This window comes from Ambystoma mexicanum, chromosome 6p, assembly GCF_040938575.1.
Source record: "Ambystoma mexicanum isolate Mex_15411 chromosome 6p, UKY_AmexF1_1, whole genome shotgun sequence".
NCBI lineage: Eukaryota > Metazoa > Chordata > Amphibia > Caudata > Ambystomatidae > Ambystoma > Ambystoma mexicanum.
This window is the reverse complement of record NC_090935.1, coordinates 1,469,552,305-1,469,572,901: the sequence shown is the minus strand read 5'-3', so window position 1 is coordinate 1,469,572,901 and position 20,597 is coordinate 1,469,552,305. Positions and strand designations below refer to the sequence as shown.

The following is a 20,597-nucleotide window of genomic DNA, read 5'->3' as shown; positions in this document are numbered from 1 at the left end:
ATAGCTGAATTACTTTGGAAAAGTGTTTGCTAAAATGCTCTTGGACTTCCAGTAGAATGATGGGAAAAGACGGTATTACTGCCGATGACTTAATCAGTTAAAAAAAATGTGCCTGCTTTAGGAAAATGGGTCATTATTCAGTGATTGCTGCCAATGAGAAGATGTTGGCACATATTGATCAGAGGAACAATTTGTCTGGATTTCCTCTGGAGTATTGGGCTTTAGAATTGCCATAGTCAATGGTCTGAACCAACTCTGTGTCCTTGCCTAACCCCTTATTAACTTCATCATTTTATATTCTATTGATTCTGATGGGAGCCCAAACACCATCCAAAGCTGTGGAAAACTATGGTACTTCTGGGCCACACTCCAATAGGACTACAGTGATCTCTTTCGAGCACAGTAACAACTGCCAGGAATATGTATTCTCTGTTAATTATTCAAAATGGCAAATTATGATTTTTAGGGGCACACATTCATACATGGTTCAGCGAGTGATAGTTTATGGTTAGACATGGGGCAGAAGTTTACATATCTGGACCTCATTTTTGAAGACAAACGAATGGCTGTCTTGAGAGATAAGTAAGCGAAGCGCCAGATCACTAATGGCAACCTTAGGGCGTTTTAATAAACGCATAGCAGACTTGACTCCCTTAGATCAATGGTTAGAATAGGATATCTTTGTTTATTTGATTTACAAAACCCCTATATGAGTTTTGGGTAAAAAGAATTCTTAAGGAGAGAGCTGGAGGGGTTTATGGCAGAAGTTGCTCAATTTGAGGAATTCAAATTCAGAAACGTTCATAAGATTGGAGCTGGTGCTACCTTCTTACACTTCACTTGCAACTCAGTCCTTAGTGATAGATCTATCCCTGACAACGGCAAATCCAAGGTCTGCCTTTTAATGTTATGTTATTGTGACTTATACCATGCAACACACGCATTTTCCTCGTATCCTGGCCCTCTTGCGGATCTGAAAAGGAAGGGGTGTTCGGGAGGGGTGGCGGGCGGCTGCGGGCTTAGTGGAATTGAGAGGGAAATGCGCAAGAGAGCTTTAATGTGCTGTTGGTAACTTCAGTTCGGAAAAAAAAACGGTCACACTGTGCTTATTTGTTTTGTTCTTAAGTGGTGTTTAGTGCACAAGTGTGTATAGGGCGATTTGCGTGCAATTGGTTAAGTTTCCTGTGGGGTGTCTGTAGTTTGCAGTGGTTTTTGTTATTCTCTTTGACGGAGGCATGTGTGTATGAATTGTTCCATTGTTTGAGGAGGAGTATGCAGAGTATCAGAGTTTTTAGTAATGTTAGTGGGGAGTCGAGTCCTTTGTGCAATGTTATGTTGATCTGATGAGTTCTTAAGGCAGCAAAACCTACATTTGGGACACTCTGGGGGCAAAATGCAGGTAGTGGCAAAATACAAACAATGGCGGGATTACAAGGCAGCAAAACCTATATTCGGGACACTGGGGACAAAATACAGGTGTGGTGAAACAGCAGTGAGATACAAATTAGGCATCTCTTACCTGAATGCAGTTGTAGTGCATGGCTTCTGGTAGGGCCGGGACGAACATGTAAATAGGGAAATTGTCCTTTTCCACTGCTCTTCGCCAGTTGCCCGGGCACGGCTGCCTTGGGTAACTAGGTCAAAAGCGTTTTCCTCCAGGTCATGTGACCCTTCCTAAATCAATCCGAGGTGGGCCGGACAGGTGGAGGGTGGTGCAGGGAAGGATGGTGGGAGGGAGACTCGGAGAAAACACGGATTGTGCTTTTAAAGAAATGTTTACTTCTTCAAAAGCACAAAACAGAATGGGCCAAAATGGTGGCTCAAGTGCAGAGTGGCCAGGGGTTTGGCAGACGTAGTGCCTTACCTTCCCCTCTTCTTTGTTGCAGCACTTCTGCTGCATCAAAGAAGACATTGTAACCCACCATTGCTCCTAAAAGAAACTGGTACAATTGACTATGTTGCCGTTAGAGAGGCAATAAAGATCTTGTCTACTTTGACAGTATGTTCACAATAAACGTCTCCAAAACAATTTAAGAAATATACTTTTATTGTACAATTGTCTTTTGTTACAGATGTACAAATATGTCCAGGTGTTATCTTGCAAAGCATTTTTTTTTTAAAAACAGCACTTGTGTAATTATCATAACCCCATCAATTATTTCATAAGTCGCTTCTTTTTTTTCAAAAGGGCATCCCGTAATGAGATCTGCAAGACAAAAAAAATGACTACTAGTTAGATAAGCATCCAAACAACAAGCAGCTTCGCAGTTAAGACTAAGGCATCTGCAAATTCTGACCCTTTTAGTTATTTAATCCAATAGAGCAGCAAGTGCCTGGGACATCATTTCAGAAGTTTTAATGAGACTGATAAAGCAAGCGCCTCAAAAATAGAATGGTCCAGGAGTAGGTTACGTCCATATAACTCCCAACAGACATCCCTACTACTAACCTAATTGCACCAGAACCACAAAAGTGTCAACCAATCCGTTTGACATTAAAACCATGCAATGATACAAAATGCTGAGCAGAGATGAAGGGCGATGATCGGTGATAGACACCAGAAGTGTAGTGAGTTTATTAGAACCCCTGGGACCTTCTTTGACTTGCTTTCATCTGTAAACCTTTCCAAATTTCTAGGAAGTGTATACAGGGTGGCCCCAAGCACCAACTTGCCATTGGCCAAGCATTTGAAACCATTTCACCTCTTACCCAAGTAAACCCATTAAATGGCACCAGTGACAGGGTCATGTTGGGCAGGCCCCAAAATGTGTACTGAACACTAGGTATTGAGTCATAACTGACTCTTGGCAAGTAAGAAATAGTGTGCTGTGTGCATGTGGAGAACGGAGGAGACAAGCGAGTTTCTATGCCTGGCTTGTAGCTTTCAACTTGACATTTTTATTTTGCTAGTTTCAGCTAGCATTTTCACCAATGTTCCGAGGTCACTGTATCCAAAGCAGTGAAAGATGTGGCAATGGCCAGGCACATTTCATTAGGATGTAGTCCGACTAAAAATCTCTATTGTTACAGGTGGCCTCAAGAACACCAACTCTCCAAGAAAGTTCAAGGGTGTTTATTAACAGACTTGAGAAAGGGCTCACTAAGGGCCATACCTCTATCATGGGCTGTGTCCTCCCTAGTTCCGGCGTCCCTATATCCCAAGATGGTCACCAGTGATCATGAACCCCTACCTTCTACTAGCTGATCGTGACTGCCTAAAAAGGCAAATGCGTTGTCTATTGGTCTCCATCTGGGATTTTCTAGGTGGATCTTATCCAGGAGTTACCACAAAATAACAATGGCCTTTGCAACTGGAATAGGTGTCTTCCAATTGTTCATACTCCACTCTTCCTTCCCTCAACTGTTGAGCTTTAATCAAGTCTATGGAAAAAGGACGAGCATACTCGTCCTTGGAACTTAAGGGGTTAATGCCCTTGTATTTGTCACCCTGGTCTCCATCTCCCGTCTCTTCCTCGTGCTCTCCCAGTCTTCTGTTCTTACACCCACGACACCCTCCGCCCAGAACTCAGTTAATCTCTCGAATACCACTCCCACCCTCTACATCACACTCCACCCACACCTACGCCCACAGTCCCCCTCCGTTCACTGTTCGTCACCTTTCACAATCATCATCACTGACACCCCTACACTTTCCCTTAGTCTCACCTCATTCCCCTTGCATGCTGTTAAGATGGATTTTCAGAATCAGCCCCGAGGGCAAATTCTGAGATTTCACGCTATTCTGGCTAAAAGGGGAAGACACTAATGTCTAGCCAAACTATAAGGGTAGCGTGATTGTGCAGTAAGGCTTTGCCTTAGGAGAGCGAGTGGAGAAGGGTTCAGTTAAGCACACACAGAGCTCTCTTAACAACACAAGTTAGTCAAAGTATAATAGTTATATTTATTTAGGCGTTGGACAACTTTTAGTTAGAAATCACAGTTAAGCGAAACACTTAACATATACTATTTCTACACATTCACCTTTGGGGTGCTCTGGCTACAGGGCACTAGTATTTTAAACACAGTAAGATCAAAAACAGAACACTGCAGTATAGAAAAGTAAGCGAAGAAAAGACAAGGCAAGTAATAACTCAGCTTGAGAACTAATAGATACAAATAAAGAAGTTAAAACGGAATACACAGCCTTATAAATATAATTATAAGGCTCTACACTTTAAATGTCCTACCCGTTCTAGAAGAGAAGGGACCTAGTGCCCCCCTTAGAGTCACAATTCCCAAGGAAACACTTTGCAGGAGGCTAGGAGTCAGCAAAGCCAACAGTTTGTACCTGTTTTAAAAGAGAAGAACAAGTTACTTACCAACTGGTAACGTTCTTTCAACTGGATGTTCCTCCAACGTATTCCTCATCAATGACATGTAATGTCCACAGCTGCGCTGCTTTGGAATTTTTCAGCAGAGGGTGCCCTGTATTGATGGAGTCGGGTCGATGTCCTTCGAAGGCCTCCGGCGAGGTGACGTCATCGGATGTTACAAGTAGCACGCACGGCACCCGTAGCCTCAGTTCATGTTCCCTCCCCGCCCACCTCGCAACGTGTGGCACAAGTGCCCATTATACAGCCCTGACTGCCCTTGGCCTTGTTGGAACGAAGCTGTAATGGCATAGGACATTCTTGATGGGGGTAGGTTGGGAGGGCGATGAGGACTACGTTGGAGGAACATTCAGTCGAAAGAATGTTACCAGTTGGTAAGTAAACTGTTCTTCGAATGAATTGTGTCCTCCAACGTATTCCTCATCTATGACAGTCTCCCGAAGCAGTATCCATGAATGGAGGAGGGATAAGAATTTAGACATATGCAATGAAACGGTAGAGTAAAGCACTGCCTTACGAAAGGCAGCATCCTGCACATGGGAAGTATCCAGGCAATAATGCTTAACAAACATGTGCCTGGAAGACCACGTTGCAGCATCACAGATGTTCTTTACCGGTACGCCCCTCTGCAGGGCAGTTGATGTAGCGATTCCCCTGGTAGAATGAGCCTGCAAGCCCTCATAAGAGTCCTTGCCAGCCAACCTGTAGCATTCAGTAATAGTGAGGATGATCCACCTAGACAAGGTCTGCTTAGAAACAGCCCGGCCTGTGTCCGGTGTCCAGTATACCCCACAGAGCTTGTTGTCCACTCTGACCCTGGCCATTCGAGAAAGATAAAAGCTCAAAGCTCTCCTAGGATCTAACCTGTGGAGTCTCTCCTCTTCCTTACTAAGATGAGGCACAGGATAGAAGGCAGGGAGCACCACCTTCAGACTCAAATGAAATTCTGACACTACCTTAGGTAGGAAGGACGGACATACGCTCAATACAACCCTGTCCTTGTGGAACAAAATAAAGGGTGGCTTAGAAGACAGTGACTGCAACTCGCTCGCTCTTTGAGCAGGGGTAACTGCAACCAAGAAAACATTCTTAAATGGCAAGAATCTTAATGGACAAGTGTGCAAAGGTTCAAATGGAGCACCCATCAGAAACTTTAAGACCAAAGTAAGGTCCCAGACCAGTACCTGGAAAGGCGCCGCCGGGAACACATTTGTGAGCTCTTTCAGAAATTAAGAAATTAGTGGAATCTTAAAATAGGAACATTCCTCGGACGAGCGCTTAAAGCTAGAAAGTGCTGCCAGGTAACCTTTAATGGTTCCCACCTGAAGACCCCTGTGGGCCAAAGAAAGTAAGAAGGAGAGAACCTCCGGAATTGAGCACTGAAAAGGATCAACATTCTTTCCTCTGCACCAGCCGCATAACTTACACCAACGGCCACGGTACAGGGACTTTGTTGCTGGGCGCCTGGCTGAAAGCAACACCTCCATCACGTCATCCGGGAGGTGCCAATCCTTATATCTCAACCTTTCAGAAACCAAGCGTGAAGGTTGAGAGTTTTGACCTCTGGATGAAGAACTCGACCATCCTCTCGCACCAGAAGATCCTCTCTTTGGGGAAGACTTATTGGAGGACAAATGGACATTTCTAGAAGGTCCGGGTGCAATGCTCTCCTGGCCCAATCCGGAGCAATGAGGAGCATGCGGGTCCCGAACCACCTTAACCTCCTGAGAACTTGAGGAATGACGGGGATTGTAGGAAACGCGTAAAGAAGCGGGAATAACCAATCCACGATGAATGCATCTCCAGGAGCTCCTCTCGGAGGAAATTCCCTCGAGCAGTACCTTTTGCACTTCCGGTTGGAACCGGTCGCGAACAGGTCCACCTGCCAGGTTGCCCAAAGGGCGAAGATCTCCTGTAGGAATGTGCGAGCTAGTTCCCACTCGGAGACGGCACCCTGCCTGCTAAGAGCGTCCGCCGCCAGGTACTCCTGTGGCCAGATGAACAGCCGCTAGGGAGATCCCCCTCTTGAATCGCTCAGAACCAGAGCTGCGTTGTCTCCCTGCACAAAGGGAGTGACCTACACCCCCCTCTCTTGTTGAGGCAATGCATGTCCACCGTGTTATCCCTCATTATCAGGACATTTTTCCCCCATATAGATGGCAGAAAAGCCTTCAGTGCCAACCTGTTAGCCCTCAGCTCCAAAAGGTTGATGTGTAGCTTGGACTCTGATGGAGACCGACTGCTGATGGTCAGATGGTTGGCATGAGCCCCCCACCCTGTGAGGGAAGCGTCCATTACTACCATCATCTCCGGCCACTGTTGCCAAAAGGCTCTCCTTTCATAAGATTTTCCTTGCTGGCCCACCACAGAAGGTCCTGGGAGACCCTGACGGGAACATAAAGGAGATCCGACCATCTTGCCTGAGAACTGGGACCATTGAGTCCCGATGAGCCGACTGAAGTGATCGCATTCTCAGCCGGGGCTCTGACACCAGAAAAATGCAGGATGCCATGAGGCCTACCAACCTTAAGAATTTGAAAACCGGAAGGCACTGGGCTTGTTGAAATTTGGAGTCCATCTGGAGAATGTGTTGAGCCCTCACCTTGGGAGGTGAGCACATCCCCCAAGGACGTGTCCAACACAGCCCTGATGTACTGGAGCTGTTGGGAAGGTGTCATATATGACTTCTTGGAATTGAGGGAGAATCCCAGCTTGTGAAGGGAACGGCAGGTGATGCCGAGATGATCCAAGACTTGCTTGGGAGAACATGCTCTGATCAGCCAATCGCCCAGGTAGGGGTAGACGTGAACCCCCCCCCTCCTGAGATACGCTGCCACCGCCACCACCATGAGCTTAGTGAAGACCCTCAGGTCGGAGGTCAACCCGAATGGCAGGACCTGAAACGGATAGTGCGAGCCGCCAATTAAGAACCGCAGGTATTTCCTGGGCTTGAGATTGATCGGCACATGAAAATAAGCATCCTGCAGGTCCAATGACACCAACCAATCCTGAAGTTTGAGGGCCTGAAGGATCTGTGAAAGAGTGACCATCTTGAACTTGTCCTTCCTGAGGAACTTGTTCAAGCATCTCAAGTCCAAGATGGGTCGCAGTCCTCCGTCTCTACCTTGTCCACCTCAAGTAAACTTACGTTGGCCCCTTTGACTGGCTATCCATCTCCCCCTTCCAAATGATGAGTAGTAACTAAAGGAATACCTCCATTGCTGTCCCCTAGGACGGAAAAAGCAGAGGTTGTCGAACAGCTGCACCGAAAGATTTGGCAGCTGCTTTGGAGGTCAGCCTTGCTACCAAACAAATGCGACCCGTCAAAGGGCATGTTGAGAAGATGGGCCTGCACATTTGGTGCAAACCTGGACTTCTGCAACCACGCAAACCTGCGCATCACGGTGCTGGCAGCCATGGACCTGCTGATGCTATGCGCATTGTCCAACCCAGACTGAATGGATTCATACATGGCATCCTTGCCATCCTTCACAATGGCTAGAAAGCCCTCCCTTTCTTCCCCTTCGGGAATATGCTCAGCTGCTAAAGAGATGCAATTCCAAAGAGTGCGTAAACTTTCCTAAGGCACATGTGGAGTTGGCTGATTTTTAACGCCATACTCCCAGCAGAAAATAACTTGCGTGCCCATCCATCCATGCACTTATTGTCCCTATCAGGAGGAATGGTAGGGTACGCCGCCTGTTTCAAGGTGGCCGCAACCGCCTGGAACACCAAACTCTCCAGAGTGGGGTGTGTGGACAGGTAGCCGGGGGTCGCTTCTGGATGGCCGGTATTTCTTAGTTAACTACTTGTTCACTGCCGGAATAGTCTCTGGGGTGTTCCAAGTAGCAGCCACCCTTTTTTGCAACGCCACATGAAATGGCAACACCAGGTCAGTGGACGGACCCTGATCCAAAATGTCAGTAAGATCATCTTGGTCCAACTGCACCGGAGGCCTGGACCAGCCCAGGCACTCCACAACTCTCGACATCAGCCTCCGATAAGAGGAATCTGCATGCTCCACCGGATCCGGCTTGTCGAATGCCATCTCAGGGGAAGGGTCAAGGCCACTGGCATCATGCAAAGACTAACACACATCCTCAATCCGACTCTTCTGAAATGAGTTATTTCGGAACACCTGGAGTCCCATACAGAATACCAAAAGGCCCATCAACCTGATTAGACCTTTTGTCGTCCTCATAAATGTCATGGAGGGACTTAAAGAAGTCCTTCCTAGCGATAGGGGTAAACCTCTTTTCCAGTGGTCAAAGGGAGCGGGAGCGGTGCTACTCTACTTTTTACAGCTCCTATACTTTTATTTTAAAAAGACACTCTTTCGGAATGGTTTTGTTTTAAAATAAAAGTGTAGGAAGAAATTGAAACTTGAACTTTCAGTGCACTGCACTGAACGTTCCCTTAAACAGCAGGTGCAAGTGTTTGGGTGTGTATTGTGTGTGGGAGGGGACTTTGTGATGGGTTTTGTGGGGAGTGGTTGCAGGCCAGCAGGGAACATAGTTCCACTACTTTTTTCGTACACTTCGACCACTGCTCATTTCAGCTACAGGCTTCACAGACTTATAAGTAGCATTCCTCGGAGGGTCCACAGTCACAGGGAGCCCCCCCCCCCTGTAAATTCAATCCAGATGGCACCAAGGGAGTCGACGGTGTCGACAATGGTGCCGACGGCCTTGAGAGCTTGACCCGAGGCAAAGACCCAACAGCCGCACTCGACAGGCATGGCACTGATGGCGTCGACACCTTTGAGGGCGTTGAGGATTTCACAGTCATTGACGGTTTTGCCCGGAGACGAAGATTGCGACCTGGATGTGGCATGTCTCTGGTGATCACCCGATGCCTTGTCCGTACGGGGCCTTGAAGGCTCCCGACGTTTATCACGCCGTCTACTCGGGCCCGAATGGCGCGCAGGTCTCTGACTCAGAATTTTCCCTGCCGGGTTTCTCAGAATTAACGGACGGAAACAACTGCATCATCTGTACCCGGAAACCATCCCACTTCTCAAGGGTGGAGGATTTGGTGGGGCAGGTCGCCTTTCTCGAGGAGGTGTCGTCCGAAGAGGACGACTAAGGTGAAAGGTGATGCCACTTTCTGGACCGCCACGAAGAAGAGGCAGAGTGATGCTAACCACTGCAGGACCTGGAGTGCTTGGACCTCTTCCGGCGAGGAGAGTCATCCCTCGACTCGTCGGTCGAAAGACCAGTCGACTTGGAAGTACGGGGCTTGGACACCCCTGCCTACCTTCAATTTCCCCTTACGTTCCTGCAAGGCCTTGGCAGTCAACGACTGTCACTTTGAGCAGTCATCCGTGGTGTGGTCCTCACCCAGGCACCACAGCCAAATTTGATGCGGATCCGTTATCGACATCTTGGAGCTGCAGACTACATCATACGTATATTGAACAGTAACCACAAGGCGCACTGATTTTTCAAAGCAAACACGTTTGCAGAAAAATCAGAACCGAGCTACGGGTGCTGTGCATAGTACTTATAACATCCGATGAAGTCACGGGGACATCGACCCGACGCCATCAACGCAGTGTGCCCTCTGCCGAAAAAAAATTCGAAGCAGCTCAGCTGTGGACATTACATGTCAGATGAGGAATACGTTGGGACACAATTCATTCGAAGAACAATAGGGAAAAGGTCTTAAATGAACCTCTCCCAATCCCATTACCTTAGGGGAAGCCCAGGGAGAGGGGGGATCCTTGACCACAACTCCACTGATCACGGTCAGCCAAGGGAGAGATGGGGCAAGGAGTTTGCACTCCATCGAGGTTGTGGTGTAGAAACAGGTATGCTAACCCAATTTGCTCAGCGACCACATCAGAGGCTCCTGAATTCACCCAGCTTCTGTGTCTTGGTTTCATTGGAGGTGTTCTAGGGTACAATGGGGCAGAGGTCACTTTCGCCATCAGAATTGAGGTCCGACTAATCAGCAGTTTCCGTGCTCCTGTGATACGGTTCCCTGCACAGGACAGCTGGACAACGCCCAACACTGAATAAAGGACCACCACGTTGCGAACGACCTCCGAGGATCCAGAGAAGAGGATGCAGGAGGCAATCAGCAATGGCCACTGTGATCAAATGACCGAAGAACAGACTACTTCCATTTTCAGTAATGTTCTATCGGATAGACGTTCCTCCAACAGATTACCAATCTATGATATACATCTCCCAGCACCAGCTTCCCTCTGGAAGCTTTTCTGCCACCAGGGAGCAAAGTGTGGAGCCACCCAAACACTCTACGCCGCACATGGCGTTGCAACTAGTATGTATATATAAAGGCATTGCGCCGTGACCCCAGGTCCAGCCTTTTTCCCTAGCACTCTGACGCTAAGGGACCACAGAACTAAGGTGTACCGGCTATCTCTTTGCTACCTTTTAATATGAAGCTGCTCGAGACCCTGGTCTCCACTCTACTTTCCACTTTCCTTGAATCGTCTGGCTTCTTTGATCCCTTCCAGTCTGGCTTTCTCCCTGGAAGGGGAACAGAGTCTGTTCTTAACTCTGTTATGGATGATCTTTCCTGGTTAGTTGACCAGGGTGGGGTGGGAGCGCTACTATTGTTGGACCTGTCAGCCGCATTTGACACAGTGGACCACTCCATTCTTTTGGCTCGGATATCTGATGCTGGCATTTCAGGTCAGGTCCTTGACTGGTTTCAAGCTTTTCTGTCCAACCGGACCCAGTCAGTGTCCCTGCCCTCTTTTTGCCCCCGGGACTGCTTTTCTGTGGTGCCCCCCAGGGATCAGCGCTCTCTCCCATTCTTTTCAATATGTACATTGGACCCCTCCTACTTACATTGTTGCGGGTTCAGATACTACTCTTACGCCGATGATACGCAGATCCTGGTTCGGCATGACCTTACCAGGGCCGAGACAGCGTCTCGGCTACGGAGCTGCTTGGAAGATCTTGGCGCCTGGATGACGGTAAATTGGTTGAAACTCAATTAATCTAAAACTGAGGTGCTGGTGGTGGGCACCTCCAGCCCCCACTCTTTCTGGACCCTGTAGTTCTGGCCTATTTCATTAGGTACCTGCCCTACACCAGCGACCTCAGTTAAAAACCTGGGTGTCCTGCTTTCATCTTCCCTCTCCATGGCATCTCAAATAGCTTCTGTATGCACGTCTGGGCACTTTAAATTGCGGATCCTACGCAAGGTGCTCCCCTTCATTCCAACTAAATATCGTGCTCCCGTGGTTTCTGCTTTGGTTCTGAGCACCACCGACTATTGTAACTCTCTTTGCCTAGGTCAGCGGAGCTACCTCACTAAGCACCTTCAATTGCTTCAAAACTCTGCTGCCTTGGGCGGTGATTTGGCACGCCCCCCTCACCCCCCCCGTGCCCATATGACCCACTTCTCAGGCAACTAAATTAGCTGCCAATTGAGAAGCGTATTCTTTTCAAATCTTTGTGTTTGGTACACCGCGCCTTCTATAAACAGGGCGCCAAATACATACAGGAAAAATGTTCCCGTTATGTGCCATTCCGGCTTCTGCGCTCTCAGTCAGCTCTACTGATCTCTGTTCCTCGAGTTAGTCTTTCCCAGACTGGCGGCTGCACATTTTCTGCGATGGCCGCAAAAACCTGGAACAGTCTTCCTCTGTATCTCCGCGCTATTGATAATCATCTGGCATTCCGCCATGCTGTAAGGACTTATCTGTTCTAGGCCCTCCTGCTGCTGCACCTTCTGCTCTACTCAGCGCCAAGATACCTTCAGGTGAACGTGCGCTTTAGAAGAACAAGTTACTTACCAACTGCCAACGTTCTTTCGACTGGATGTTCCTCTAACGCATTTCACATCTTTGACATGTAATCTCCACAGCTGTGCACTTCGGAAACTTTGTCGGCAGAGGGCATCCTGCGTCGATGGCGTCAGGTCCATGTCTCTCCTGGACCTTCGCCGAGGACGACGTCACAGGACGTTATAAATAGGACGCATGGCGCCCGTAACCTCAGTTTAATTTGTTTGCCCCAGAACGTGCAACACCATTCTGATGCCTGCTGGACTGCACTTAGCCTTGAAACGGAAGCTGCAATCGCATAGGAAATTCTGCAGAGGGGCAGGCTGGCAGGGCGATGTGGAATGCGTTGGAAGAACATCCAGTCGAAACAATGTTACCAGTCGGTAAGTAACTGGTTCTTCGAATGGATTGTGTCCTCCAACGCATTCCACATCTTTGACAGACTCCCAAAGAAGTACCAGTAAATGGAGGCGCGAAAAGAATTTAGAATACCCAATTAGATTGTGAAATAAAGAACCGCCTTCCTAAAGGCCATATCCTGACCATTGATTGTATCCAGGGAATAATGTTTTACAAATGTATGGATTGAAGCCCAAGTAGCGGCATCACAAATATTCCTAATAGGAACACCCCGCTGGAAGGCGGTGGAACTAGCCACGGCCCTAGTGTAATGACCTTTCAACCCTTCAGGAGGGTCTTTGCCCACCAACCGGTAACACTCTGTAATGGTAAGGGTAATCCACCTGGACAAGTTCTGTTAACAGCCTGGCCCAATCGGTGTCCAGCATATCCTACAAAGAGTGTATTGTCCACTCTGACCCTGGACATCCTAGAAATGTAAAAGCTGAGCGCTCTCCTAGGATCTAACTGGTGGAGACGCTCCTCTTCCTTACCAGAATGAGGAGGAGGGTAGAAAGATGGAAGAACCATCTTTTGACTCAAATGATATTCAGAGACTACCTTAGGTAGAAAAGAAGGACGTACTCGCAATACAACCCTGTCCTTGTGAAACACAGTAAAGGGTGGCTTAGCTGAAAGTGCCTGCAATTCACTCACTCTATGAGCGGAAGTAACCGCAACCATGAACAGTCTTGAAGGACAGTAATCTCAAACGACATGAGTGCAAAGGTTCAAACGGAGCACCCGTGAGAAATCTCAAAACCAAATTCAAATCCCAAACCGGTACCAGGAAAGGGGACAGCGGGAATACATTAGTCAGTCCTTTAAGAAACTGAGAAATCAAAGGAATCTTAAAGTAAGAACAGTCTTCAGATGAGCGCTTAAAGATAGACAGCGCCTCCCGGTAACCTTTAATGGTACCCACTTGAAGGCCCATGTGGGCCAAAGAAAGCAAGAAAGAAAACCATAGGGATGGTGCACTGAAAAGGATCAACCTTGTGATCCCTGCACCAGTCGCAGAACAGGGATTTTGTTGCAGGCCGCCTGGCCGAAAGCAACACCTCCATCACATCATCCGAGAGGTCCCAATCCTTATACCTCAACCTTTCAGATACCAAGTGTGAAAGTTGAGAGTCTTGACCTCTGGATGGAGAACCTGACCACCCCCTCCCCCACAAACTCCCCGTGCACGAGAGCAGATCCTCTCGGTGGGGAAGACAGCTTGGAGGGCAGATGGACATTTCCAGACGGTCCAGGTACCACGCTCTTCTGGCCCAATCCAGAGCAATGAGGATCATGTGGGAACTGAACCTCTGTAACCTCCACAACTCTTGAGGAATGACGAGGACTGGAGGAAACGCGTACAGCAGCTGGAATGACCAATCCATGACGAACGCGTCTCCTAAGGCTCCTCTTAGAGGAAATTCCCTTGAGCAGAATCTCTCGCACTTCTGGTTGACACTGGTGGCGAAGAGATCCACTTGCGGGGTTCCCCAAATAGCAAAGATCTCCTGAAGGACTTCCTGAGCCAACTCCCACTCATGAGAGACTGTGTTCTGCCTCCTAAGAGTGTCCGCCACTGCATTTTCGTCACCGGCCAGATGAACTGCAGAGATCGAAATTTCATGCTGGATGGCCCAGAACCAGAGCTGCATTGCCTCTCTGCACAACAGGAGTGACCCTGCTCCCCCTTTGTTGTTGAGGTAATGCATGGCCACTGTGTTGTCCGTCATGACCGGGACACTCTTCCCCCGTAGCAAGGGCAGAAAAGCCTTCAGAGCAAGCCTGATGGCTCTCAGCTCTAACAGATTGATGTGAAGTCTTGACTCCGACGGAGACCAACGACTGCTGGTGGTCAAGTTGTTGGCATGAGCACCCCATCCTGTGAGGGAAGTGTCCGTCGCTACAGTCACCTTCGACCACGGTTGCCAAAACGGTTACCCCTTCATCAGGTTCCCTTCGTTCACCCACCACAGAAGGTCCTGGGGACAGAGCGTGGGATCTGAACAGGATCCGTCATCTTGCCAGAGAACTGCGACCACTGCATCTTGAGGACCCATTGCAGGGATCTCATCCGTAGCCTGGCCTCTGGCACCAGAAAAATGCAGGAAGCCATGAGGCCGAGCAACCTTAAGAATTCGAAAGCCGGCAGACTCTGGGCATGTTGAAACTTGTCCACCATCTGCACAATGTAATGAGCCCTTACCTTGGGAGGTGAACACTTCCCCAAGGACATATCCAGCACAGCCCCGATATACTGGAGCTGTTGGGAAGGTGTCAGGTGCGACTTCTTGAAATTCAGGGAGAAGGCCAGCCTGTGGATGGTGCAGCAGGTGACAAAGAGATGATCCAAAGCTAGCTCGGGAGAGCGTGCCCAGATCAGCCAGTCGTCCATGTAGGAGTAGACGTGAATCCCCCCTCGCCTGAGGTACGCTGCCACCACCACTATGAGCTTGGTGAAGACCCCCAGGGCGGAGGTGAATTCGAACGGCAGGACCCGAAACTGAAAGTGCGATTAGCCAGCCGCAAACCTCAGATACTTCCTGTGCGCGGGATGGATTGGCATATGGAAGGAAGCATCCTAGAGGCCCAGATACACCAACCAATGCTGAAGTTGAAGGGCCCGGAGGACTTGAGAAAGAGTGACCATCTTGAACTTGTCCATCCGGAGGAGTTCGTTCAACCAACGCAAGTCCATGATGGGTCTCAATTCCCTGTCTTTCTTTGGTATCAAAAAATAAGGGGAATACCATCCCTTGTTCCTCTCCGCTACCAACACCAGTTCTATAGCGCCTTTCTCCAGCAGGGACAAGATTTCCTGCGCAAGGAGCGGATCCGGAAGCTTCAAAGAGTTTCCCTGGTGGATTGTCGTGAGGTCGCTGAAGGGAGGGAAGACAGTAGCTATGGTATCCAACACCCACGCATCTGAAGTAATGGCCCGCCATTCTTCGAGATGCTGAGACAGTCTGCCCCAACCGGCGAACCATGGGACATGGCCTCATGACTGATGAGTCTAATGAAGTTAACACGTTTGTGGAAAAAAATGGAACTGAGGCTACGGGCGCTGTGCATCCTATTTATAGCATCCTGTGACGTCGTCCTCGACGGAGGCCCTCGAGGGACATGAACCCCGACGCCATCGACACAGGACGCCCTTTGCCGAAAAAGTTTCCAAAGTGCACAACTGTGGACATTACATGTCAAAGATGTGGAATGCGTTGGAGGACACAATCCATTCGAAATGTATCGAACATAACATAAAACCATGCAGGGCAGGTAGGGCGGGTGAAGAGAAATCTGTGGGAGAAGCGTCCATCAGAAAGAACATTATTGAAAGGTATGTCATTTGCTCTTCTAATTGACTCCTTCCTCATCTGTGATAGACTCCCAAAGCAGTAAAACAACCAGGAGGAGGGAGGGTAGCATGGACACCACCTAAATCAGAAAACCCAGACAGACAGCTCTGCCAAAAAAAGCATCCTGACCAGACATAGAATACAAGTAGCAATGGTTAGCAAACATGTGGAAGCAAGCCCATGCACCCGCTTGGTGAATATCCAGAACAGGCTCTCCATGTTGCAAAGCCGAGGTGGCAGCCAACTCTCTAGTGAAGTGAGCCCAGAGACGCCCAGGGACTTCCTTGCCAGCCACACAATAGCATTTTGAGAAGCAGAGAATAAGCGATTGAGGCAGGGTCTGTTTGGTAACCGATCGACCAACTCTGGCACACTCAAACCCAATGAAAAGTTGGTCCTCAGTCCTGTTCTCCCTTGTCTGAGAAATGTACAACTTCAGGGCCAGCATCAGATCCAGCCAATGGAAATGCTCCTCTGCCTTTGAAGGATGAGGTGGAGGAAAAGATGGGTATATCTTTTAAAAGAGAGATGAAAATCGGAGACCACCTTTTGAAGGAAGGAGGGTCTAATTCTGAATTTCCTTTTCCTTGGAGAAAACCAAGTAGGGAGATTAACAGGCAGAGCCTAGAATTCACTCACCATCTAGCGATGTGATGGCAACCAGGAAAATCACCTTATGGGTGTGCAGTCTTAAAGAACAAGAACAAAGGGGCTCAAACTGAGTGCCCCCATCAAAAATGTGAACACTAAATTTAAATCCCATGTTGGAACAACAAACTGGCAGGGGGGAACCATATTGGAAAGACCCCTCAGGAATTGAACGACCCTGGGGATAGTGAAAAAGGAGTCCTGCTCCAGGGTCCTCTTGAAGACCGAAATGGCTGCAAGATAACACTTCACTGTACCAATCTGTAGGCCTGTACGTGCCAAAGACAGTAGAAAATCCAACACGCAGGAAGTGGACCAACTAAAGGGTTGGGATCCCTCTCCCTGCACCAAGCTGGAAAGCTTTGTCACCTGCAGGAATAAATTGATTTGGTGGCAGGTGTTCTAGCAGAGAGAAACACGTCTAGAACATCCTTCAACAAATCCCACTCATTATAACTCTTGCTTTCTGCAGCCAGGCATGAAGGTTCAGACTGCGGAGGTTCAGGTATCTTCGCTCAGAGTAGGTTGTCAGTTCTCTGTGGTAGATGCTGAGGAGGGCAGATGGCCTTGTCCAGCAACCCCCGGTACCACGTTGTCCGTGCTGAGTCTGGAGCAATGAAGATCGTGTACCTGAACATAGACAGTCTCCTAAGAACCAGCGGAATGACAGGGAACACAGAGTAGGTTGAAGTTCTATTCGACCCTCAGGGCATCCCCCAGAGCTCCCTGACAAGTAAATTCCCTGGAGCTGAACCAACTGCACTTTCAGTTGAAACTAATGGCGTAAATGCCCACTTTGGGAGTGTTAAGTAAAGATTTGGGGTAGTACCGTTGGGGTGCACTACAACAACCTTAGCCTCCTGGCAATAAGGACCCAACCTTTGTTATAAGGTTGGAACTACACAGGTTGGTAGTGTGGCCTAGCAGCCAGGCTTATCTCAAGAGGTGTCGATGCGAGCAGTAATGCAGTTACAGAGAGATTTCACTGTGACAAGTATTCAAATAAACACTGATACTCAAGGTTTCTTGATAAAACAATTATTAATGTATTTACCAGTTAAGCCTTCTTCAGCAGGAACAATATAAAAGCAACACTCAAATACACTTCAGAAATCCACACAAAGGTTTCTTAAATTTAGTAACTTCCCATTGGGGATGACACACAATTCCTACACACTCAGGTGACATAAATAACTAGGATACTTGTGGTAATTAATATAGAACTGTTACATTTAGAGTAGGCAGAGTGTGTGTAAAAAGAAAGGTTTAGCAGAACAAGAGATCTCAAATATTTCTTTAAGCAGGCAAATACTTTTGTACCCCCCCAATGCACAGTAAATTAACCCCTTCCTGGGAGGACAGGCGCACCACAATGACAGAGGAGAGGAGTTTTTCAAGGAACCAGGCTAAGCCAATATCATTGGGCAAAAGTCTATGCAACTCAGGCACTTCTTGAAGGTAAGTAAAAGTCTTTGCACAATGTTTTTAGAAGTCTTTGATGAAGAATCAATGTAGGGCCACAAGCCGGGAGACTTGTGAAGTAGAAGAGCAAGCAAATCTACAGTGAGAGATAGGTTCTCTCAGACTTTACAGTACCTTTCATTTTGAAGAAAAGATGCAGCTGGTGACCTCTGTTCCTGTGCAGCTCTGCAGATCGTGTTGTTCCTGGGCCTCATTCGTGGGGACAAGAGGGAGGACTTCTGGGGACTCCTGCACCACAACAGGACATCACCGACCGCAACCGGCAAACTTTCAAACAAATGCCACTTCGGTGTTTCAGCTTCTCGCGACTACTGCAAACAGCAACACTGCGGTTCCTGGGAGTCGAAATGGGCCTTCCTTGCTTATGGGGTCCTGCACTCTGTTGAGGGGACTCCAGTACAGTCGGTCCTGCTTCCTGGGAGTCTGGAGGATCTTCCTGGAGCTCTTGGCCAGCTTAAAAGCAACGCACACAAACTGGTGTTCCTTTGCTGGCTATACGGTTTCCAGCACCACTCTGTGGAAATTTCAACCAGCTCCGAGATGGATGTTCAGGTGGCTTACTTTGGAGTTGATTCGTCCCACCAACTCAAGGGGAGAAGTCGCATTTGAAGAGCTTCCCTGTCGAGGTGAACTTGGAACTTCAGCACAGCAGCAGGGCTTCATCGGGCAAACCAACGGTCCAGGAGCTGCAGCAGGCGTCTTCTTCCAGTTCTTCTTCGGATTCCTTTGTCCAGTGGTCGACTGCCTTCCAGCCAAAAAGCCTTGCCTTTTATGCTGGTTTCTCCCATTCATTCCAGCCTAGCTGGCAATCACCCTGCAGTGTGGCTGTCCTTGCCGGACAGCCAGCTAGCTAATCATCACAGAGTGCATTCAGGGCTCACAGGAGGCTAAGCACAGGGAGTTTCGGGCACCTCCCTCATTTCTTGCCCCACCAGACACTCTGGACCAAGAGGTGGGCTTCACTTGTGAATCTAAACAAAGATAAAACGAAAAAAGGGCCAAACCTGGTTTGGCGCATAGAGCAAATCTCAAGAAGGACCAAAACAACGAGAAATGGCGAAAAAAGAAGACCGGGGCCATTTTGACAAAAATGGCACCCATGGATGCTTTACTGTAGCTGCGAACGCAGCCTGCAGTAAAGACACGACACGGTAGTAAAAGGTAAGCACTGCCACCAGCCATTAATTGTGTAAAGGGTAACATACATTTTTTTACATGACAAGCTAGACAAAGGGACTACTAGGTAACCCCTCCTCCAGCACCCTATGGTAAGATAGTGTGTGCTGGGTCTAGAAAGTTACAATGTACAGCAAAGTCAATTTCACTTTACTGCTCTTGGAAACAGTAGGTAATCCAAGAGTAAGGTATTTAAACCTTGGGAAATCTAAAAGGCTAAAGGTGTTGTGTGACAATGCAAAAAGATGCCTATGGAGTTGTCAGACTCCAGAAACCAAAAAGGAACACAGAAAACAAAAAGAATTAAAAGTACAAAGTCTCAAAGTGTAGCAAAAGAGCTGGAAGGCAGAGAGGAATTCGCACAATTCTGAGAATTCTCCCTAACAGGGAGTATCCCATTGGGAGAACATCTCCAGAACCTCCTGGCAGAGATCCAACTTGTGGGAGGCAGAAAACTGTCTGCTCAGTGCATTCACTAGAACGTTCTCCAGATGGGCCACAATCAGACATGCGGTTCTCCAGAGCCCAGAACCACAAATTGCACCGCTTCTCTACACAGAGGCAAAGAGCCCACGTCACCCCTCTTGTGAGGTAATGCATGGCTACAGTATTGTTCATCAGGAGGAGTAGTCTTGCCCTCCACAGCAGGGAGGAGAACAGGGCCAGCCTGATTTCCCCACCTGCCTCCCCCCTCAGCTCTAGCAGACTAATGTGCTCCTGGCACTCTGATGGGGACCACAGTCTTCTCACCGTAAGGTCTTGGAGGTGAGAGCCCCAGTCGTTTAGGCACACATCCGTGACTAGTCACTTTTTCACCAAGTTGATGAAAAAGCAACCCCTTCAGGAGGTTGTCCTTCACAGACCATCATTGCACACTATTCCAGACCAGTAGAAGGTCCAAAGTTCACCCCTGAAACTGTGACCATTGTCAGCTCAGAAGCCACTGTAGCAGCCTCATGCACAGACGGGCCTCTGGCACTACCAAGATGCATGATGCGAGGAGACCTACAAAGCCAGAAAAGCATGCAGGAACTGCCATCTAAGGTTAGAAAACCTGGACCATTTTGAAGAGGTTTGCCATTCGGTCATCGGGTGAGAAACCCCGAACCAGGCGAGTGTCCAAGACCATGACGATACATCAGAGAGAATGAGACAGCGAAACATCAAACCTCTTGAAGTTCAGGCAGAAGCCCAAGCTGTGCAATAGGCTTGATGTCCGGTACAGATGTGTCGACTCTAAATCTGGTGAGAGGGCTCACGTACAAGCCAGTCGTCCAGGTAGAGAAAGACATGAATGCCTTCCCTCCTAAGGTGAGCCGCACAACTGTTAGCAGCTTAGTGAAAACCCTGGGTACAGAAGAAAGACAGGACTTTGAACCTTAGGTGGGCAGATGGCCAAATCCAGGAGTTCCAAGTACCACATTCTCCTCGCCCAATCGGTGG

At 48.4% G+C, this 20,597-nt stretch overlaps 1 protein-coding gene across 1 annotated transcript in view; it reads right to left on the bottom strand.

Moving 5' to 3' along the window:
- Positions 1-2,029: 2,029 nt before the first annotated feature.
- The window catches only part of SDAD1 (SDA1 domain containing 1), a 551,728-nt gene continuing 533,160 nt past the window's right edge, over positions 2,030-20,597 (bottom strand). The window contains exon 22 of the mRNA XM_069626295.1: positions 2,030-2,206. Within this exon, the coding sequence (XP_069482396.1) occupies positions 2,156-2,206 (51 nt within the window). The 3' untranslated portion in view covers positions 2,030-2,155. The remainder of the gene's footprint in view (positions 2,207-20,597) is intronic.